The sequence below is a fragment of the Lissotriton helveticus genome, chromosome 12 (assembly GCF_964261635.1).
Source record: "Lissotriton helveticus chromosome 12, aLisHel1.1, whole genome shotgun sequence".
NCBI classification, from domain to species: domain Eukaryota; kingdom Metazoa; phylum Chordata; class Amphibia; order Caudata; family Salamandridae; genus Lissotriton; species Lissotriton helveticus.
Window position 1 is genome coordinate 684,802,264 of NC_136073.1, and position 24,297 is coordinate 684,826,560.

At 46.0% G+C, this 24,297-nt stretch overlaps 1 protein-coding gene and 1 long non-coding RNA gene across 6 annotated transcripts in view; one reads left to right on the top strand and one right to left on the bottom strand.

The window, feature by feature from the left end:
* LOC144799953 (uncharacterized) overlaps positions 1–24,297 on the bottom strand; it is a 924,253-nt gene that overhangs the window by 70,210 nt on the left and 829,746 nt on the right. The gene's annotated exons all lie outside the window — the stretch shown is intronic.
* Positions 1,832–24,297, top strand: part of FCSK (fucose kinase) — a 1,128,763-nt gene continuing 1,106,297 nt past the window's right edge. Inside the window, exon 1 of one of the 2 annotated variants that reach the window (XM_078671586.1) lies at positions 1,832–2,031. In XM_078671586.1, coding sequence (XP_078527712.1) covers positions 1,832–2,031 — 200 coding nt within the window. Of the gene's footprint in view, positions 2,032–4,536; positions 4,639–24,297 lie in introns of those variants that run through there. The other variant, XM_078671587.1, reaches the window with a different exon arrangement.

The window sequence follows — 24,297 nt, forward strand, 5'->3', positions numbered from 1 at the left end:
TTAAAATATTGCTTACAAGCCTTCTCCCTCACCCCACCCCCACCCACACACGGTCAGTAAAACTACTATTTAGTACTGCCCTTTTGCCAGTATCACACCTGTTTGCCACTTTGATCTACCTCTGTTTCCAGAGTGGCTTGAATCATCACTCACTTGCATCCATTTTCCTGTTTGCAATGTAGTACCCCAGAATATTATACCTAAATCTAAATGACCATGATATGCCAGTCCCTTCCTCAAAAGAAAACGTCCCCCTAGAGGAAAGCGGGGGTCATTACATAGGACCTCTACATCTCTAAAACCACTGAAACATTTTGCAAAACCAGAATAGACCAACTTGCATGTCAAGCAAATGTAGAACATTAGCCTTTCTAGAAGCAGTTGACCATTAATTAAAAGTAGATGAACTTTCTACAGTCGTAAAAGCGTCAGTTAAACTTTCTATCAAAAGAAACTGCATGTTTATACATTTTATATAATGAGGTATTCTGAAGCACTTTGCCTGGACGCACAATTGGAGAGAGCACTTTATACATGTTATTACAGCCTTATTGGCGAAGCGGACTTGATGGTTCAAAGTCAAACCAATAAAAATATTTATAGCCCAACACAGCAGTCTCACCACCCCACTTCACACGTATCTGTAGTTCCTATTCTTTCTCACTCCTATTATTAGATGTTTAAGCTATATATTTAAGTGCTTTGACATAAATGGATGACATGACTGGAAATGGTACTTGTTGCATACCACCCTTCCCATCTACCTGGATTGTAGTTGCCATAGAAAATAGACCACTACATGGCGAAATAATAAAGAAATATGCCTAAACCACACTATCTTGGAGGGCAATCATAATTACGTTTTTCAAGATATTAATTTCCGGACTAGATGTCAAAATTAGCCCAGCTGAAAAGCATTGCACCTTGTCTTCAGATTCAGCAGACCATCACGTGAAAGACTTAACGCATAAGGCTGCTAATAGAAAGAGGGCTCAGTTTTTTAAGCTCTACGTAGACTAGAATATGTTAAGAAAATATGAAGCCCTTTGAGTCCAATGGGCGTTGCGCGCCTTGCTCCAATCACTGTATGTAATTACACTAATGACTATTTACATAGCAGACTTTACAAACTGAACTTTATGCCAATTATTAACAGATGCTATTTATCAACCATCTCAATAATACTCATTTTATCATCCTTAGAAAAATGTCAATGCTTATCCCAGCAAGAATTCCCACTTATGCCTTACTGATTACAAGCATATTTTTCCAGCCGGTGTATGCCCCATCTCAACTGGCAGGATAGCAACGTGTTACCTCGGGATTACATGCAGAACTCTGCAAATAGCGCTGGATTCGACTCTCTGCTAGGTTTACATAGGAAATAAACGTGTAATTTGCAAGATGCACGCAGAGCTCTGCAGCAGGCACATTATGCAAGAGCGTGGTGACAAGTGGCATGTACAAATATAAGTAAACCTGTCTGCTAACGCATCTGTTTCTTAATAAAACACGTGGCGCGTTTCACTTCATGTTCAGTGCTTAAACTCTGTATGTTGCTTGAAGCAAAGATGGCAATCTTACACAACGGACGACTTTTTCCACCTTACACTTAAGTTAACCAATCATCCAGCAGAAAAATACAGACTTGGTTGGTCCTCTACACTTTATAAACAAAGCCAAGCAAGAGGAAGTGATGACATAACAGGCAGATGACGTTCTCCGATTGGCTATTTTCTGTAGTACTTGGATCATATCGGGCGACAAGTATTTCGGGGATTGTAGTTTTACCGTGATGTCAGGTCATGATTTAAGCCACTCCAAGCCGCTCATGAGGGACAAGTGCGTGTGCTGCAGGGCCGGTCGCTGCGGAGGATTGATCCCAACCATTAAAGCAGCAATATGTTATGTACCCTTCTGCACACACAGCCAGGCTGGCGCCGACGGACTACGAGTCCCAGCGTGCACTGCACGGCCAGCGGGAGGAGGACTGACCCGGAGCAGAGGCAGCCGTCTCAGAGTCCCGCACTGGTGAGTGTTGGGGGTGGCGGGGAGAGGGCTGCGCTGCAAAGACTTTATAAGGGCTGACCTTGGGGCTCAGTTTTTGGAGGCGACTAGAGTGTTTATGAAGGGAAAGCGAGTCCCAGGACTGGTTTACGATTATCCTTCCGGATACCTCCTGGGGGGAAGCAGCCACATAACACATGTAGAATTCATGCAACATTGGAATGAGGGAGGTTGAAAGAGTGAGACCGAGAAACGATAGAAAGAGAGTCTGTCATGAGAGAGACGGGAAGAACCATTCGCTGTATGGCCCTTTCTCACGAGCATACCCCCCCCCCCCCTGTCTCGGAGTTCATACTTGCAGTCCTTATAATATTATAGCACACTGATCTATTTAACGGCATCAAGGAGCTGCATGCAGACTGTGAGTTATGGGTTTAGAATAGATCCTTATTGTTTTTCCTCAATCTATTATTATTTTAAGATCGCAAGGATTGGCCCCTCTGTGAATTAATAATGTCTTGTTATAACACAGTGGTTACCAAACTTTTTTGACCCGTGGCTCCCTTGACCTAATTGGCAGTTGGCCGTGGCTCCCCCCATTTTTTTACCGGTGGACAGGTGGGTGGGGATGTAAGCCCGACCTCTGGAGTACTTCCTGTTGTCTTCCTTAAATTAATTGGGATGCAATGAAGGTATTTAATCATTTTTGTAACAAAATAAAAAGATAACAGTTGTAAAATGGGAAAAACAAACCTTTGTTTTATGTGCTGATACATTTTCACTCATCGAGAATGTAAATGCGTTGTGAACTCAGGCGTTGGAGGTTGTATTGAAGCCAGTGACCATACTGATGTTTCAGTAATATTTGAATGCCTTCCCCTTTCAGGGACCATCTGAGAGTTCTACTGGGTTTGGTCTAGAATAGATTAGAAAAATGACGATGGCCCGGTCTGTAAACACACATTTGAAGATGTTTTTTAAACAAAATACACTTTCTTTTTATTTAATTGTAAATGCATATTCCCTATTAAATATATGGAATATGCATTTACAATGAAATAAAAAAAAAGTGTATTTTGTTTAAAAAACATCTTCAGATGTGCGTTTACAGACAGGGCCATCGTCATTTTTCTAATCTATTCTAGACCAAACCCAGTAGAACTCTCGATTAATCTGGAGTTAAATTCCACCAAGTTAAGACAGAGCCACTCGGTGTTATCATTGCATTCTGGAGGAAAAATGCACCCAGCAGGCAATCACGCACGCCGAAATTCATTTAATACACCCCTGTCAACCCTCTCTCCCTGTTTGCCAGAACCCTGCCAACCCTCTCCCCCCTGCCACCTTCTCTCCCTGCCTGGCAGAACCCTGCAAACCCTCTCCCCCTGCCCCCCGGATGTCTCCCTTGTTTTATGCCTTGTAGCTGGCCCTGCGCTAGGAGCGCCCGTTCTGCCCATGCTTGCTCCCTTCGTGACCTCTCCTGCCCCCTCTACCCATGTCTGTCCCCTTCGTGTCTTGAGACTGTCACTTCTTTCCATGCATGCTCCCTCCGTGTCCTCTGACTGTGTCTTCTATCCATGCTGCTCCCTTTGTGTCCTCAGACTACCCTTCTCTCCATGCCTGCTCCCTTCGCGCACTTAGTCTGCTCCTAGTGTCCATGCCTGTTTCTGTTGTGCCCTCAGACTACCCTTCTGTCACTGCGGATTGAAGATGTGTGAACGCAGGTACATGACTGCAGGTATTTGGAGACAGATGTATGACTGCAGGTGTGTGATTGCAGATATATGACATCATTGAAGGGTTCTAAGAAATGTGGGAGTAAGCATGAATAATCTAAAATCTACCACTGCAAGGAATGTGCAAGGTGTATCCTGATAGACAAAGGGGAGGGAGTAAGGAAGTAAAACACAGCAAATGATGGATTGCATCACCATCCACTGGGCATTCCTTTCAATCTGTTCATTCTAAATTGGGACCTTGTGGCAGGCAGCATATTATGGTGGTGTCAGAACTCATTCAGAAAATACATTTTATATAGGAAATTACACAGACGGTGCGACAGATTTAGATGCAGAAAACGGCTCAGAAATTAAGCGGAATTCACAATATTGCATAGTGTAAGTAGTGCAAAATGCAAGTATGAGAATCCAGTAATAAAGCAAGAATGTACCGGCCAGTCAGATTTCTTGGAACTCACATTCCCTGTTTTTGTGTATCAAAAAAGAAATGTGATGGAATGCAATGTGATGGAATCAATACGTGAATTAATCTCAGCTACATGTATTGCTTGTTTTTCAGTACGAAAAACCGAAAGGTGGGAAGTGGACTGCTTTAATTAATCTCAGTGACCGGTAATTATTCTAGCGCATGTGCCTTACAGATTAGGCCTGATACTGTTCCATTAGGAGCAGTCCAGGCTGAAGTGTCAGACTAAGTATCTTCTGAATGATACGTGTCCTCTGAACAAGAACACAAGCAACCCCAGAGAGTGTCAGCCTTGTTGGGCCTCGTTAGTGAGGTGCAGCTTGGGTGCCATGGCACACTGACCTACTGAATCCACGTATGGACACACTTTGGGGCATGACAGAAAACAACGGGATGAATGGAAGGCTTGAAAAACTCCTGTCACAGGTAATTAGTCTGGGCCACATTCCAGTCCAGTTTTTCTTTGCTGACCCGGCCACTCTAGGTAGGGAGCATCCATGTGTAAATCAGCCTTGGCCCTACACTTAATGGAGCAATGCCACCGGGACAGCGTGTGAAACAGATATATTCTCTGTGGCTGTTGGCAGTCCTCTTAGAAGCCGTCTCTCTCCTGCTGCCTCATGCATTATGCCCCTTCTAGTGGAATGTCTCCCATCAGGCTGCTTATTTTGCCTTTGAATCATTTGTTTATTCTATCATATTCTCTACAAGATTATGCAGGTGGCATTTCTAAATTTCTAGCGCTGCCACTGCAATTTCCCACATCGTGCCGCGGCGCCCCTGGCAGCTCATAACGGCGCACCGGGGTGCCGCGGCGCACAGTTTGGGAACCACGGTTATAACAGACAACCTCCATCACTAGGTTACGTTTCATAGCCTGACTGACTTTGTGTTTCACCTGACAGTTTACTCTTAACATATAAAGTCTACAAATATGGACAATATGTTATTCCTACACCTTATAGCCCTCATTGTCTTTAAGTAGCGTTTGCTGTACATTTGATTTACTCTTTATTGTGTCTCTGTGTGATTTTTAAGCGCTTTGACAGCCTACGCTGGAATGAGTAGGGCTAAAAAAGAACTACATAGAAACATATTAGTAGGTGGCATTTAAATTAATAGTGTGATTACATATACATTCAGATAAATTTTGCATTGCATGCACATCTCTTACATTGGGGGTTGAACAAAGTCTAAAACCTGGCCCAGAGTCATTGTTTCTCCAAAGTACTTGAGAAGGGATAAACTGTGCTTCATTGTTTTCTTTCACTGCATTGACGTCCAGGTGTTAGGCTCTAAGGATGATACTTCAACAAAAGGGCTGATGACCTTTTTAGGGCTCTGGCCTACGTCACACTGGGTAGCAGTGTAGGCAGAGCCTAAGAGTCCTTGTGTGAGGGTCTCTGAAAAGCTACCTAACAGATTCCTGGCTGCTCGTGATTTTTCGTCCTTTTTTATGCCAGCTGCATTTCGATTGGCCTTCTCGTGCGTGTGTTTTCGGAAGAGAGCACGTAATAGGCCATAGACGGGAGAGTATCTCCGCCTATTGCATATTCCGTGCGGACACGCGCAGCAGAAGGGCATATTTCTTCAATTATCTCGCTGTCACGGCGGAGATATTTGAAAACATATGCCTGCAGTGGCGCCCGTCTACCAGCAGTTTATGCAGGAAGGAAACAGTTAACTATTTTGCCACTGGTGAGCCAGTTCATGGATACATGCCCAGATGTCAGCAGAAAAGCCTGCATATGTCAGAATACATATGCGCTGTTATAATGCCACAGCTTCAGTTCATAGCGCATTTCATTGACACATTTGGCGGTCTGTGTTCTATGTGCACGAGCCACTGCCTTTTTACCTTGTGAGTTCGGTTTGTCGGGAAATCCGATTTAGACCAACCTGCTGTAGAAAAGGCATTTTTTTTGTGAAAGCTTTGATACATTCTTGCAGAAGGACTGTGCAGCCTATCCACATGTCTGCGCCAGCCCCCTTAGGGCTGGAGAACCAGAGCGGCGTCTGTGACACGGGTCAGCAGAGAAGTTGTGATGGGAAATGTTGTGAATCAACAAGCTACGAAGCCTCCATCATGCAACTCTGTCCAGTGGAACACCATTGCAGCAAGTAATGTGTACAGAGTGTGCAGATCGAGACAATGTTTCTTTTCAGTCACAGTCCTTTAGTCCTGCAAGCCTTTCCATCTCCAGACGTGAATCTTGCCACCTGCCGCATGATTGAAGTTGCCAGCTTTTTCCTGCCATCATTCAACTGGTCATCTCCCATTCTCGCTGTCTGAGCACAATTGTTCCACTAATAGTTAAGCCAACCTCCTAGTGAAACGGTATTATCTTTTCAGTTGTGTGCAGCCGGCTTCAAAAATAAAATGAAACAATAGTTCTCTACTGTCTCTTTACTAAAGGTACCCAATGGGTTATTTCGTGCGAGTCTGAGAGTTATCTTCAGAACATGGCATCAGGGATTCTGGCCTCCTTCAGCACACATTCCAAGGTGTCGAAGAGGTGCCATCCTCCCTTTTCCTAAGCTAGAGCTCAAGACATTAAAAGGAATCCCAGCAATGCATGGCCTTACACACGCTTTCTGGATACGACCTGGAGATTCTTCGACTTTGAGGGAAGTCCCTGCTAGTCACTTGCATGATACAACCCCAGCCCTTGGGAGATATGGAAATGACTCGGCTTGAACTCCAGCGATCCCACTCTGCTATAGGCATCAACATCACGGAGAGCTTGCAGGCTGCCATGGATGTCCTGATGGAGAAAACTCACCCTTGCTTTAATGCTGCCCATGCCCCTCTGTGTCCCATTGCCTAATAACTTTGCTTCCCGTGCAGCGGTATGTCACTAGCCCCTCTCTTTAGGTGTATGAAAGATCAGAGCAGAGGCTTGCACCCGGATGGCAGGATCGCCAGTGAGACCGGACCTGTGCACGCCGCAGAGGGCTGTCTGTGGACGAACACAGCAGCACAGGCTCCTATTCGCACAGTACAGCACAAGACTCGAGGTCGTGACATCTGCCCGCCTCCTCGTGCCCTCCTTGTGGGGTCGCACAGACTGCACCTGAAGAGGCGGGAGCTCAACGGAGGAGCCCTGTGGCGCTTTACTTACTCCACAGCTGACTCACTCTGCTGAGGGGGCTTGACCGGAGCATTGCCTGAGGGTGCTGTCGGCGGAGCCCTGGCAGCATTTCCGTGAGCTTGGCTCAGCTTTTTAAATTGTGTTTTTTTCTGTAAATGTTGACTTTTCCACGTCTTGGCGTTATCCTCACTTCCTCACTGCAGCATGACATGCCCTGTAATGTAGTGCTTGGATCCCAACTGCCCGGGTGATGATTGTTAGCAAAATACCCTTAAGTCAAACCAAAGCAGTAACTATTTACTGAGTTAATTGGAGTTTCCAGAACACTTCATCTCCTCTCTTGTGAATTCATGTAATGTAAAAAATATTTCTATAGCGCAACTAACACCAGACGGTTTCTTGGTGCTCGAGCACAGGGGGGAAGACAGTCCACAGAACAAAAGGTGTTAGTGATAAACATTACAGAACAAATGGGTTTTAAGAAGGGACCTAAAATAGGTATAGGAGGGAGCAAGTCTAATACCTAGGGGGAGTGAGTTCCAAAGGGAGGGGGCAAGAAAAGAAAATCGCAAACCACCATGCTTCTTGCGTTTATAGATTGGAACTTTAAGCAAGGCAGGATGAGAAGAACGGAGGTTGCGTGAGGGAACATAAGGGTGTATTAGTGAGGAAATAAAGGACGGACCCGTTCCGGCAAGGGACTTAAAAATAGTACAACCCAGTTTGAATTTGCAGCGCTCGGACACGGGAAGCCAGTGGAGGGATTTTAACAAAGGGTGAACGTGTTGGTGTCTGGGTTGATGGTAGATAAGGCGCGCAGCCTGGTTCTGAACGAGCTGTAACCTCTTCATTAAATACGCCGGGATGCCAACATAAAGAGAATTGGCGTAATCCAACCTTGAGATGACTAAGGCTAACAGAACTAAAGTAAGAGCCTCAATGGTCAGAAAACGAGCAATCTTACGGACTTTCCGCAGCTGAAAAAAACTAGAAGAGACTACGGCATTGATCTGGGGCTTCAGTGTGAGATCATTACTAATGATTACCCCCAGACTTTTAGCTGAGTCGACTGGACTGGGGGGGAGACCCAACCTCGCAGGCCAAAAGGTGGATTTCCATGGGTTGGTAGCACCCCCGACAAGAACCAACTCGGTCTTGTCGGGGTAAGTTTGAGGTGGTTAGCCCCCATCCAGTCATTGATATGGCATAGAGTTGACTGGAAATTAGCAATGGACTGAGCTAAAGAGTCGATATTAAAGACCAGCTGAATGTCGTCCGCGTAATAAAATGCGATGACATGGCTGCCTCGCAAAGAACGAATAAGGGGAACCAAATATAAATTAAAGAGAAGAGGGGATAAGGAGGAACCCTGCGGGACACCACAGGTCAGTTTGACCCTTTCCGCAGTGAACTGCGAGAGTCGGACCGCCTGATGGCGATTGCTTAAAAAGGAGCGGATCCATTCAAGAGCAGTGCCCCGAACGCCAGCCTCCCTGACACGGTCGACCAGAATATCATGGTCGACCGTGTCAAAGGCGGCCGACAAGTCCAGGAGCACTAGAACCTGACTGATGTTAGAGTCCGCTCCTCTTCGCAGTTCCGCCATAACTGACAGGATAACAGACTCCGTAGAGTGGGCGGGTCTGAAACCCGCCTGTTGGGGGTCGAGATATTGTGAATGCTCGATGAATGAGCTCAAAATGTTGGTCACATGAGACTCAAGAATTATGCCAAGATAAGGGAGAAGGGAAATGGGACGGTAATTGCTCATGACCAAAGGGTCTGCCGTTGGTTTTTTAAAATAGGCACAACCTCTGCAACTTTAAATAGGCTGGGGACTGAGCCAGAGGAGAGAGACTTATTCCGGAGCCCCAAAGGGGGAAGCGGACAGGCTGTAAAGGCCTCACGAAGAATTAGGGGGGGACAACAGTCAGTGGGGGACCCAGAGGTAACCTTATTTAAAAGCACTAAGAATTCCTCCTCCAGAATAGGAGGGATCTGAGTCAATAGCTGAGAGTTAAGAAAGGGTAAGGAAGGAATCAGCGTAGGTAGAGGGGAAGAACCCGCAAGGAAAATACTGTTTTTAATGTTGGTAATTTTCTCCACAAAGATTTGATTAAGGGAATCACAAAGTGCACGAGAGGGAGGAGGCTTAATAGTAACCCTATGTGGATGTGACAGCTCCTCCACAATAGAAAAAATATCTTTAGTTTTGGACGCCGACTCCACAATCTTTTTGGAAAAATAAGAGGTCTTAGCGAGTAGAACCGCTGCTTTGTACTCTTTGAGCAGGGACGTGAAACGTAATCTCGTGTCAGCAGCGTAGCCTCGTCGCCAACAGCGCTCGGCTTGCCTGAGACCGAGCTTTAGACCTTTAAGATCTTCAGTAAACCATCTTTGGGCATCGTGCAAGCGCTTGAGCTTAATCTGCTTAAGGGGTGCCACAACGTCGCTGGCTGATTCAAGCCAGCCCGTAAGAGCGGAGGCTTGGGTGTCAATAAGGTCAGAGTCAGAGGGAGAAGGCATTGAACATTTGAGAATTCAGTGCCTTCTAGGAGCTGTAAACTGTAACCGTGATCCACAATTAACTAAAGTTTTCAATGTGATGCAAACGACAAAGGAAATATCTTTTGGGCAGCAAAGGTATATTTGTGCCAAAGTTGACGTGATAACAGCACAAAGTGCCTTTGCATCTCGGAATTCCAAACCCCCTATAATGAGTGCAGAGTGAGTGCGAGAGTGACAGTGAGTGCAGAGTGAGTGCGAGAGTGACAGTGAGTGCAGAGTGAGTGCGAGAGTGACAGTGAGTGCAGAGTGAGTGTGAGAGTGACTGAGTGCAGAGTGAGTGCAGAGTGAGTTTTTCCATTAGTTTTACTTGGCCACAAACTTTTGAGAGTTAGTGAAAGTGAGTTGTGGTCACTATCTATAGTGGGTAGAACAACGATATCCTGGACAAACTTCCAGAGCGTAAAATCAAGGAGGATATAATCAATCCTTGACGTATGGTTCACCCTGTTAAATGTATCGGCGCCCAAGGGGTCCGAGGTAGTTCGACCGTTTGCAGCTCTTAGCCCAAACTCCATGGTCAATGCATTTAGCTGGATCGCCCTTTGGGCCCCTCTTTTGATTGGTTCGATGGATAGCATAGGTATGCCCCTCCTTACATCATCTTCACCTAGGTCCAAAATATCCTCTTTCGCAAGGGGCTCATATGTACAGTTAAAATCTCCTGCGACCAGGACTTGGATGCCATCGTTACAATCTCTGAGTTCGCTTTCAAGGATGGTTACTGTCGGGGACATAGAGCCATTTTTTGTTCCCCTAGCATAGATGTTAAATAGCTCAATGGTTTGCCCCCTATTAGGGCCCCTCAACGAGATTCTAAGAATATCTGGGGAGTTGCTCTGTTTTTGTATAATACGGCACCCCAGGGAGATGCTTACCCATATGAGAAGACCCCCCGAAGGGCGGCCCTTCCCTGTAGTTGGGGGTGTTGCAGGTAGAAAGAAGGTAACATAACCAGCTCTGTGGAGGGGTTTCAGGCTCCATGTCTCCTGAAAAATGCAGATCTGATGCGCTTCCACCGTGGTATTCCAGTCTGGTGAACCTAGTTTACTATGGATGCCTGCTATATTCCAGCTAATAACCCTAAGGAATTCAGTGTTATCTAGAGTGTAGTTTGTTGGAGAGTCCAGTCGTACTCTAGGAGGATCGAATTTGGTTTGGATTGGCTCTGTAGCTGGGATAAGCCCGGGGGATATGCCCAAATTCAGGGCATCTCCCTGGTTGGTTGAATGTACTACTAGAGTCAAAGGATCACTTGTGAGGTTATCTTGTGGATAGGATAAGGAGTGCAGAGTGACTGTGAATGCAGAGTGAGTGCCAGAGTGACTGCGATTGCAGAGTGAGAGCAGAGTGAGTGCGAGAGTGACTGAGTGCAGAGTGAGTGCGAGAGTGACTGTGAGTGCAGAGTGAGTGCGAGAGTGACTGTGAGTGCAGTGTGAGTGCAGAGTGAGTGCGAGAGTGACTGAGTGCAGAGTGAGTGCGAGAGTGACTGTGAGTGCGAGAGTGACTGAGTGCAGAGTGAGTGTGAGAGTGACTGATCGCAGAGTGAGTGCCAGAGTGACAGTGAGTGCAGAGTGACAGTGAGTGCAGAGTGAGTGCAGAGTGACAGTGAGTGCAGAGTGACAGTGAGTGCAGAGTGACAGTGAGTGCAGAGTGACAGTGAGTGCAGAGTGACAGTGAGTGCAGAGTGACAGTGAGTGCAGAGTGACAGTGAGTGCAGAGTGACTGTGAGTGCAGAGTGAGTGCAGAGTGACTGTGAGTGCAGAGTGAGTGCCAGAGTGACTGCGAGTGCAGAGTGAGTGCGAGAGTGACTGTGAGTGCAGAGTGAGTGCGAGAGTGACTGTGAGTGCAGAGTGAGTTCGAGAGTGACTGTGAGTGCGAGAGTGACTGTGAGTGCAGAGTGAGTGTAAGAGTGACTGTGAGTGCAGAGTGAGTGCGAGAGTGAGTGCAGAGAGCAGAGTGAGTGCCAGAGTGACTGGGAGTGCAGAGTGAGCGTGAGTGCAGAGAGAGTAGGGTATGCTTGTGCACTTACACGGTGTACTGACACACAGGAGCTAAAACAAAGAACAGCTGAACACATGTCTTGGGAGCTTCATGGAGGCAGTCGGCCCTCTGTGAGGGGAGCAGCAAGGAGGGGACGCCCCAACCAATCAAGCGCAACTACTCACAACCTACTGTACGATTACAACACAGGCCAAAGGGCAGAGTTAGGTCTTTTCGCATTACATAGGGTGAGCAGTGTGTGAGCGTGCAGGGTGAACCGTGTGTGAGCGTGCAGGCTGAGCAGTGTGTGAGCGTGCAGGCTGAGCAGTGTGTGAACGTGCAGGGTGAACAGTGTGTGAGTATGCAGGGTGAGCAGTGTGTGAGCGTGCAGGGTTAACAGTGTGAGTGTGTGAATCTGTAGGGTGAGCATTGTGAGTGTGTAGGGTGAGCATTGTGAGCGTGTAGGGTGAGCAGTGTGTGAGTGTGCAGGGTGAGCAGTGTGTGTGTGTAAGGTGAGCAGTGTGTGTGTAGGGTGAGCAGTGTGTGTGTGTAGGGTGAGCAGTGTGTGTAGGGTGAGCAGTGTGTGTGTGTAGGGTGAGCAGTGTGTGTAAGGTGAGCAGTGTGTGTGTAGGGTGAGCAGTGTGTGTGTGTGTGTAGGGTGAGCAGTGTGTGTGTGTGTAGGGTGAGCAGTGTGTGTAGGGTGAGCAGTGTGTGTGTGTAGGGTGAAAAGTGTGTAGGGTGAACAGTGTGTGAGTGTGTAGGGTGAACAGTGTGTGAGTGTGCAGGGTGAACATTGGGTGAGTGTGTAGGGTGAGCATTGTGAGTGTGTAGGGTGAGCAGTGTGTGTGTGCGCAGAGTGAGCAGTGTGTGAGTGTGCAGGGTGAGCAGTGTGTGCAGGGTGAGCAGTGTGAGAGTGTGCGGTGAACAGTGTGTGTTTAGGGTGAGCAGTGTGTGTGTGTGTAGGGTGAGCAGTGTGTGTGTAGGGTGAACAGTGTGTGAGTGTGTAGGGTGAACAGTGTGTGAGTGTGTAGGGTGAACAGTGTGTGAGTGTGTAGGGTGAACAGTGTGTGAGTGTGTAGGGTGAACAGTGTGTGAGTGTGCAGGGTGAACAGTGTGTGAGTGTGCAGGGTGAACATTGGGTGAGTGTGTAGGGTGAGCATTGTGAGTGTGTAGGGTGAGCAGTGTGGGAGTGTGCAGAGTGAGCAGTGTGTGAGTGTGCAGGGTGAGCAGTGTGTGCTGGGTGAGCAGTGTGAGCTGGGTGAGCAGTGTGAGAGTGTGCGGTGAACAGTGTGTGTAGGGTGAGCAGTGTGTGTGTAGGGTGAGCAGTGTGTGTGAGTGTGTAGGGTGAACAGTGTGTGAGTGTGTAGGGTGAGCAGTGTGTGTGTGTAGGGTGAGCAGTGTGTGTGTGTGTAGGGTGAGCAGTGTGTGAGTGTGTAGGGTGAGCAGTGTGTGTGTGTGTGTGTAGGGTGAGCAGTGTGTGAGTGTGTAGGGTGAGCAGTGTGTGAGTGTGTAGGGTGAGCAGTGAGTGTGTAGGGTGAACACACATAAGACCGCACACATAAGACCCCACACACTCACCACCACACACTCACCACCGCACACTCAGTGCAAACTTACACACACTCACCACCACACACTCACCACCACACACTCACCACCACACACAAACACACACGCAACCACACACACACACAACCACACCGTCAGTGCAAACTTTCACCACACACAGACACCATAAGTCGTCTGTGCAGGCTTCCACCAGGCACACACCACCAGACGCCAGTGCACGCTTTCACCAAGCCCACACATCACCAGCCGTCAGTGCACGCTTCCACCAGGCACACGCACCACCAGCGATCAGTGCACAAATCAATTGTTAACGCATCCACAATTAACTATTGTAGCAATGTAGTATGGTGCACTTTACTTTTAAACATATTCATCTAAAGTGCAGCATGCCACTATTGCTACAATTCCAATCTAACCCACATAATTCCAATACACCACATGCATACACTCAATAACACATGGCTAAAAGACATTGCCATTTACAATGCCATTAGCTCTACCTCAAATAAATCCGAGGCCTAATGCATTTCCAATGCTTGTCATTCAGGCCTTTGTTTGTGCCCGGCTGGAAGTGCGAATAAGAAAGCCCCCTCGCTACCTGCAGGTTGCTGCTCTGAACAGAATGCAGATAGCGTTTGAGCGCTGCTCAACTATGTACCTATGTTGGAAAAGAACATCAGGAGAAATTCTGCATATTTCCCTGTCGGCCGGATCCCAGATCTAGCGACAAATAGCTGCCAGAACAAGGATCCGGGGCGATCCCACTACTGTTCAACACTGTTTGAAAGGGAAATGGAGACGTGCAGGTACTCCAAGACTCCAGTACAGACAGTTGATCTGCTTTATTAGATAAGCGCATAGTTAACAACGCTAGTAAATTGGACACAGCTCATGTTTTAATTGAGGAATGAAAGCACGGTTGAAGTGCATTAAATAAAAGTATGTGAATAGCGCTGCATGTAGAGGAGGTGGGGTCAGTGAGAGTGGGGGAGGTGTTAAAGGTGTTGCTAAAAAAAAAAATCTGCATGTTTTTTTGGTGTTTCACTGTCAGGGAGCCACATATATAATAACGCGCATCTTAAATGAAAAAAATGTGTTTTTCAGTGGGAAATGCACTGTAGTACATTATGAAACCTCTATTAGTTAATGCACCGAAGAGGTTTGTGTGTCACCAGAGAGTCACAGAATGAAATCTTGGTTGGTGCAGTGAGTACTAGTGATTTGTGTATTTTAAGTGCTGCGAGGTCACAGCCTGTGACAGAAAGCACTGTGAATATGTAAGTCACTATTGTAAACTTGCATTACGCATATTATAAGATATATACAGCAACAAAATGTGCAAAAGATTTAAGATAAAATGGTGCATTCAAAATATAGATTTCAGTAATACCCAGACTGTCCGTAATACAATTTATATACATAACTGTCCCATCAACACCTCCAGGGGCAGTGAGCGCTATATAAACACAATTACAATTAAAAGCACACACTTCCCAACTCAGTTGTTAACTCTTTGCACTACCACTCAAAAATAATAAATCTTTGTCATCACAAAGCTTCAAGTGATTCGATCAATTTAAGCCAGTACCATCTACTAAGCATCCTATACATTTGCAGATTACCTTTACATTTGCAGCATAACTCGGTGCGCACATTTGCATTTCTTTCAGGCCATCAGGCAACCTGTCAGGAAGGCTTGTTTAGCTGTCTTCCAAGCTTCGGTTTCACAGCACAGGAGACTCACTGAATGACACTACAACTGAAGCATTTAAAGTATCAAAATTATTCCATCCCACACACTTAGGGGCACATGCATCAAAGGAAATTGCATTCGCAAATGGTGCGAATTGCAAAATTCGGCCGTTTGCGAATGCAATTCCCATTTTTGGGATGCATTAACATTTTTGTAATTTTCGCAATTTAAGAAATCACAAAATTGCGATTTCTTAAATTGCGATTGCATTTAAGGAATCTCAAATTGAGATTCCTTAAATGCAATGCATCAAACTAAAAATTTGCGAATTCGCAAATAAGGGGAGCAAATTACCATGAAGTTGACCTTCATGGTAATTTGCGAAAACTTTGAAAAATGCACTAAAGTGCATATTTCAAAGTTCCATTTTACACACACACATGCCCTTGGGGCATGTGAGTGTGCAAAATGAACTTCTAAGCAGATTTCAGGGGTGCAACAGGGTGTCCTTTGGACACCCCTGCACCCTTGAAATTGCATTCTTAATTTGCGAATTTCTAATGGTGAATTGCAAATTAAGAATGTCTTTCCATTCATTCCTATGGGCCTCTAGGCCCATAGGAATGGATAGGGAGGTATTCCTTAATTGCGATTCTCAATTAGAGAATCGCAATTAAGGAATTTTAAGAAATCGCTATTTTTTTTTAGCAATTTCTTGATGCATTGCCGTTTGCAATTCCTTAATTGCGATTCCTTATTTTTCGCAATTAAGGAATCGCAAAATGCAATATTGATGCATGTGCCAGTATGACCTCTGGATCAGGAGAAATTAGAATCTTACTCCTACGTGAGGCACTGTGGCAGTAAACTGTAATCGGAACTGCTGCAAGCTGACTGGGCATCGCACTCACCACGTGTGAAGTCAGTAAATTCTCCGGGAAAAGGGTGTGTGCTCCACAGAGCCATCTAAATTATACCGTGCTGAAGATGTCTCGGAACAGAAAAGGACAAGCAGTGCACTGCAAATCCTGTCAAACGGTCAGAAGAAATGAGCAGAAATTTGCAGCAAGTAACTAGGGGCAACAGGTGGACATATGTAAGAAGGGCCGGACTGGCCATAGCGGGCACTGGGCGTTTTCTCGGTGAGCGGGAAGGGTGAGGGCTGGTTTTAGACTGGTGGGGGGCATTCGTGGTACTGGGGCCAGTTTTGCAGCAGTGCTGCAATATTGCACCCCTGTACCAAAAGCAGCAGCAGTGTTTCCCACCAGCACCCCTACTTAATTGCCAGGGCTAATCTGCATTGCCAGTTCGGCCCTGAATGTAAGCAGCAGACATATGTAATAAGCAAACATATGCAACAAACAGTCACACACAGTATATTATTCGCTGTAACTGGAGCAAGAAGGCATTCGCCGCAAGCAGACTAAACAGCAAGTAAAAAAATGCAAACACATATGACAAGTGAGCACATGCAACAAGTGAAAAATGTAATGTGTCTAGTGGTTGCATGGTAGACACATTTCATTGAGCTGCCAGTTGGGTAAGCATTTAAAGCGCTGAGACTTGAATCCCTGAACCATATTCATACCAGCACGCTTAGTTCCCTCTTGTTCAGAGTGCTGGTACATGGGGCCACAGAGCTAGTATTGCGTCCCAACTATGATCACTGAAGAGATCGCAAGAGAGTAATGGAATAAAACAGAAAATAAAAATTATAGGAACAGCTTCTTTTGTCATGTTTAACCCAGACTTTTTGCCTGGTGTAAGATGTGATATCGAATTGAAAGTGCACTGAGTCCCTGCTAACCAGGTTCCCAGTGCCAGATCTCTTTCCTAAAACTGTACCACGATTGGCACAACTTCAGTAACCCCTGTAAGTCTCTAGTAAATGGTACCCCTGGTACCTAGGGCATAGGTACTGAAGGGTCCACAAGGCCTGCAGTACAAATTGTGCCACCCCAGAGACCCCTCACCAAGACCATCCAAGTTGCCATTGGAGACTGTGTGTCTTAGTGCAGAGGAAAGCGAAGAGTCAACATGGCATGCTGTGCCCTGCGCTGCATGAGGTATTGGTAAGTCACCCCTACTGCAGGTCTTATATCCTTTAAGCAAGATGCACTATATCCCATTGTGGATCTATTTGTATGAGCAGATTTGACCCTGCAATATCTGAGCCATTCTTTGATGGTGTAAGTGCACAGGGAAGCCATTGAGAGTGCATGGGCTTGATACTTGTCATTACGAGTTTTCAAGCTCCATGATGCCTTCGCTGTACCCTAAAATGTTTGGTACCAAACATCTCATCTTAATAAATTCTCACTGATGCCAGTGTTTGTATTTATTAATAAATGCACATAGTAGACCCTCTTGGTGTGGGCACTGACTAGTCTTAGCCAGCCTACCCCCGCCAGATATGTTTCTAACCTCATGCGATGAGAGCCAACACTCTCAGAGGCCAGGAACAAAGTCTGCTTTGGGCTGAGGTGCTTCCAGGCCAGGATGGCAAACCAAGGCAGGAAAGTTCAAAGGCGATGCCGCCTTTAAAATGCGACCCAGGCATCTCAAGATAATGGTAGATGACCCCCCCCCTTTCCTGTTCCACATTTGGGGGGAGGACAGGCGGGAAAATTAGTTAAATTAGGAGGTGGGTGCCCATTCAGCCAGCACCACCCCTAAGGTGGGGCAGGTGATGTGGAGCCCACTTTTCATTTCCCTGCATCTTGGTTTGAGAGAGAATTAGCCAATTAGGGTCAGGGGAGTGCCCCTTCCCACAGACTAAAGATAGGTAGCCCATTGGCTACTACCTGTCATCCACTCTAACGCCCCTAAATGTAGAACTTAGGTGCCATCCTAGGACCCTGAACTTAGATTCAACGGACACAGAGAGGATAAGGAGAAAGAAGACCTGCTGACCTAAAGACTGAATCCCTGCTGCAGAAAATTGGTGCCAAACCCTGCCTGCTACCTTAAGGACTCAACAATTTTGGTGTGCTGCCTCATCCTGCAACTGTGAAGCCTCCAAGAACCCCGGAGCTCCTTCAGCCTTCTGCCAATTACCAAACATCTCCCTTGGAGTGGAGGTACTGGGCCGGCCTGGGAACTCAAACCAGTCTGGGCGAGCTGTTTTCTATGGCCTGTTTTGGCCGATTTTGCCGCCACGGTACAAAAACGGCCCCCTAGGGGCCCAAAACCGGCCCTCACCCTGGCGGGCCACTGGGGAAATACCCAGTCCCCGTTACAGCCAGTCCAGTCCAGCCCTGCCTGCAGCTGCCTGGCCTGGCCACTGACGAACCAGCTGTGCTCCCATGGTCCTGAAGCCTTTGTGACCTGCTCCCTCAAGTGGGCCCAGCGGTCTTACCTTTAAGTTCCCTTGTGCAGTGTGTTTTCAAGTGGTCCCCTTCTTCGTAGCACACTAGCTCCCGACGATTTCAGCACCCTGCTCCCAGCCAAATCCGGGACACTCCTGAGAATCCTCTGGTGGAACACCGGGCATGGCCTTGCTACTTACCTAAATCCTGAAGGTGAACCTTGAAATCCACCTGATTTTATATGCATTTTTCTATTTTCTCCCATTGACTTCAATAGTGCTTAATTGCGCACACAAGTGGTTTATTTTTCGAACTTGAAAAATTCATGTCTTCAAAACTACTTCATGTAGAATGAAATTCTTGGTCTGAAAAATTACATGAAAATCTGTGTTATTTTCGTAAATTGGTCACGGATTTATTCTGAGCAAAATAACAATGGATTAAACCCAGATCTGTGACTGGGGGGAATGTTTTGCCATTGTGCAACATTCCATCCGTCATCTTGTTTGTTTTGCTGTTCATCCTATGTGGGAAGGGTATGCCCAGACTTGGGTCCCGTGCTCACTACGCCACTGGAGTCAAGCTATCCTGGCTGAAGACGGCTGATACCCAGAAACTGGTCCTAGGATGCTTGATTCCAGTCCAGGGAAGACATGGCTTGGCAGTGCGGGCTGGACTGTTCCCATGAGGCACAGGGTCAAGACTGATTTGCATAGGGCCATGTCTGAACTGGGGTGGCTTGGTGAGCAAAATAACAATGGATTAAACCCAGATCTGTGACTGGGGGTGAATGTTTTGCCATTGTGCAACATTCCGTCCATCATCTTGTTTGTTTTGTTATTTTTGTAAATTGGTCACAGATTTATTCTTTGATTGTGTGTGTCATTTATTGCCTCCACGAGTACAACAAATGGTTAGAACTACCCTCCGATAAGCCTAAATGCTTGCCCACGCTACCACAAATAGAGCATTAGTATTATCTTCCTGGACTCTCTACCCAGTGTACTTCATTTTAGTTACTATATAGAAAGCCAACTTCCTACAAAAAACAGATGCAATTTTATTACATGATAAAGTGGATTGTCTGGGCGAGGAGCGGTCAGGCTGTACCCAAGGCTACAAGGGGAGGAAGACCGGGGTCTTGTTTAATGGTGTAAGATCGATTTCCTGGAAGATAAAGTAGTGTGTTCAGTTGTGAGGGCCATCTGGCTGGGTTGGGATGGGGCGGGTGGGAGGGGGAAAGAGGCTACAGGAGACGGAGTGAGTGAAGAGCCATATATTTTAAACATTGGCCGCCGCATGCACTGAAGCTTCACAGGTATATTAAAGTAATCAGTTTAACAAACAGCTCTCTGACTGGGACATATGCTCTGCATACCAAACGAAGAGACTCAAGAACAGAATGCAGTGCAAATCTGTTGTAGCGTAGTAGTGTTTACAGCTCACTTGTGCTTCATGCAAAAGAATAAAAGTTACAAAAGTCCTATGCACACGTTGAGATATATGTAACAGAGTGTCTCAATCACGAAACACAATGTAACAGCAGTAATGGAGACAAGGTAGACACCAGTAGACGGTTCTTTTCAGGTGAGATATATTTGAACCTTCTTCTTCAGAAGGAAAATATCAAAGAAAAAAACAGCCGACACGTGTTTCGTCAAGCGAGCAATGTGGGATATCCCCTTACTTTTACCCGTCTACTTCCTTAGATCATACGGCTGACGGTTGAACCCGCCCGTCACCCGGTGTTGTCCTCGATACATTTAGCCACCAATGGCCCTGCCTTAAAGACCGGCTCCTCGACTACTATACTCATGATCAATTTTCCACCCTGAAGAGTCACGGGCACATTGCCCGCTTGACGAAACACGTGTTGACTGTTTTTTTTGTTTTCCTTCCGAAGAAGAAGGTTAAACTATATCTCACCTGAAAAGAAACCGTTTACTGGTGTCTACCGTGTCTCCATTACTGCTGTTACATTGTATTTCTTGATTAAGACACTCTCTTATATATATCTCAACGTGTGCACAGGACTTTTGTTACATTTACTGAGTGGGCCCTTGCCACTGCCATCAGGGGTTATTGGGGTTTCCTCTGGCCTAGTAGCACCATATTTCCCTTTGTTGTATATCGCTATAATTCACCACTATCAGGTAGTGCGCCATTCTTTCTGCATACTCAAAACCCTACACAGAACCCTCAAAAGAATAAAAGTTAATGGAAAAGAAGTGTCAGAGAAGGGCTTCCTGTGAGCTCACAGCATGCGTGTAACAAGGCTCCTGTGTACTTACCAGCCTGCCGCGTTTATGTGGTACAGCTGACTACAGCAGAGCATTTCATTTGTCCACTGTAGCATCCTTCAATGTGCATCTGCACCCTTTTGCTGCATGATAATGTGCTGTGAAGTGCTAATCAAAAGAAAGGAACTTTGAATAATTGTGGCGCCCTCTGAAACCAGTGTCTGACATTATTAATATTATTATTTAATGAATTTATAAGGCGCGACAGCTAACCAAAAAGCGTTTCCCACTCCGAGGCAGATCAGAGACTGTGTAAAAGATTACAGGATTATTGGTTAAAAAGCCCAGTCTTCAATGATTTGCGAAATTGGGCATACACCGTTTCGTTCCGAATAGCTGTAGGAAGGGCATTCCAAACTGAGGGACCAAGATATTCAAACGATCTATCACCCATCCGGGATAGTCTGATTCTGGGCACAGAGAACTTCCCTTGAGTGGAAGAGCGAAGACATCGGGGAGGGCCATAGGGGCAGACTAGAGACTGCAGGTACTGAAGGGCAGCCACTGTTTTAATTTTAAACATGTAGCTCAGGACTCTGAACTTTATTCGGTTCTCCACCCTGAGCCAATGCAGGTCCCGTAGGTGGCCAGAGACCGAGGCGGCCCTAGGAACCCGGCAAAGTAATCTTGCAGCAGAGTTCTGAACCATCTGCAGGCTACGAGTCACCTCCTTGTTGGATCCTAGGTAGAGAACATTACCATAGTCCAGTCTTGAAGTGATTAATGCCTGGACTACTGTTCTCTGGGTGGGCTCAGGTAGCATCCAGATGATCTTTTTAGCCACTTCAAGATGGTAAAACATGAGGCTGACACCTTGACAGCTTGATGATGCATAGTTAGTGAGTCATCGATGATGACACCCAAGTTACGGACTTGGCAGGAGGGTAAAGGAAGTGCACCCATCTTACTGGGCCAATGTTGTGGCCCCAGAGATCTTTATTTGTACCAAGTATCAAGACCTCGGTTTTCTCTCCATTGAGCTTGAGATAGTTTAACTGCATCCATGATGCAATTTTACTCAAGCCCAGCTGGAGGGGGACGACCCGGCTGCACTCTCCATAGAGAGAGAGAAGATAATCTGGGAGTCCTCCGCATAAGAAAACAGGGACAACACAGCCTCTTCCGCAACATCGGCTAGAGGTCTGACGTATAAGTTGAAAATTAAAGGGCTAAGAATGGAGCCCTGAGGTACCCCATAGGATGATGAATGGATATCAGAGTTGGCTGTTGGGGAAAAGACTTGGAAAGTGCGATTGGCAAGAAAAAAAATTAGCCAGTTTAAAGCTGAGCCACAGATGCCTAATGATCTTAATGTTTGTGCTAACACAGTGTGAGACACCGTGTCAAATGCTGCGGTTAAGTCCAGCACAATAAGGGCCACTGTTTCTCTAGCACCCAGATGACGATGCAATCTTTCTGTTACCCGCAATAGAGTAGTTTCTGTTGAAAAAACAGCTCCAAAGCACGATTGAGAGGGATGAAGGAACCCTTGGGTTTCAACAAAATTAGAGAGCTGGGCGTGGATATGTTTCTCCAAGATTTTTGAAAAGGCCAGTAGCAAAGAAATGGGCTGATAGTTGGAGGGTAAGTCGGGGTCAGCGTTGGCCTTTTTGAGAAGAGGGAGCACCATGGCGTGCTTGCAATCTGGTGGAACTATGGCTTCCTGTACGGAGGCATTCAAAAGGTCTATAATGACAAGCAGAGATGGCGGCTCAAGCTGCTGGAGCACAGAGATAGGCAAAGGGTCCCTGGGTGATCCTGATTTGATACTGTCTAAAAGTCCTTTAAAGGAAGCTACGTTTAATAAGAGCCATGTATCCAGATAGTTAGGAGATACGCAAAGCGCCTTATCTTGATCCGAATGGATATTGTCCATTGAGGATGGTGCAGATACTAATTGGAGGGATTTAGTAAGTTGCAGTGAAGGCGGGTTATCACACTGCAGGCTCACTATTTCCGAGTATATATTCTCAACTTTCTGGACAAAATAAGTAGCCAGGTCCTCACATTGCCGTTTATTAAGTGAGGTGGGCCTAGATTGGGATTTAGATCCAGCGAGCTACTTAACCGTACAAAAAAGTGTTTTAGAACAGTTCAGAGCATCGGAGATGGCAGTTGATACATATTCAGCGCGGGCTGACCTGCAGAGATTATGGTACACTTTTTTTGCCTTTTTATAAATAGATTTGGAATCAGAAGCATAGTTCCTTCTCCACCTTCGTTCCATTGCCTTACATTTGGCCTTCGCTGTTTTCAGCGTTTCAGTAAACCAGGGCACTGGAGGACGATGATTGTTAACCCTTTTTTAGGAAAGAGGGAGACAGATATCAATGGCATTGAGAAGCCATTTTTGCACAGAAACCGAGAGCGTATTCACCATTTGTTTTAGAGATGAGCACATGCGAACACAAAATATTGTTTAAATCAGTTGTGTCTAGTTTTTTCCAATCTCTAGTTAATGTTCTTAAGGTAGGGATAGTAGGTACAGAGTTATCTGGGGGTTCCAGACCGAACCTCGTAATAAAATGGTCAGACCAGCATAGAGGGAGTGCTGGGGAACAGGAAATGCTAGATTGACTGGAGAAAATAGGATCCAGTAAGTGGCCCGCCTCATGCCTGGGGCAGAATTATGTAACAAACAGCCTGATTCATCATTCTACCGTTTTGCGAGCCCCTAATAGCGATTCATAACGAATCGCTATTAAGGACTTGCAAAACGGGATTCATGTAGGAATTGCAATAAATATTGCGATTCCTACATGTTCCTTATTTGCGATTAGCTAATTGCTAATCGCTAATAAGGAATAACTCCCCATGCATTCCTATGGGCCTAAAGGCCCATAGGAATGAATGGGGAGTTATTCCTTATTTGCGATTAGCAATTAGCTAATCGCAAATAAGGATGCGATTTCAAGGGTGCAGGGGTGTCCAAAGGACACCCTGTAGCACCCCTGAAATGTAATCTACATTGGTGTTGTGCACACACATGTCCAAAGGACATGTGTGTGTGTAACATGCAACTTAGAAAAATGCATTTAAATGCATTTTCTAAGTTTTTGCTATTTACCGAGAGGTCTGACCTCTCGGTAAATAGCGGCCCAAAATTGCAATTTAGCAATTTTAAAATGCTTCATGAATTGCATTTAAGGAATCTCAAATAGAGATTCCTTAAATTCAATTCTTCGCAAATGTGCGAATTCTTAAATAGCGAATTTTGCATTTGGGATGATGAATCCCAAATGCAAAAATTGCACTCGCAAAAGGCAAGATTCTGAGAATCTTGCCCTTTGCGAGTGCAATTTAGCTTGATGAATCAGGCAGTTAATGTTTAATGCTGCCAAATCAGAGATGAGGATAGTGCTAATTGTACATGTTGGATGATCCAGGTGTAAGTTAAAATCACGCAACAAAGCGAAGATGACGGTGGACTAGAATTTCTGCACCTCTGTACCAGTTTTCTCTGCTGTGTTTTCCCGCGCAACAAACCCAGACACCAACCGTCCTGTGGCGCCACTGTGCTCCAGATCCTTGACAAGTAATTAATGGTGTGCACTGGAAGAAATAGAATGTCCAGA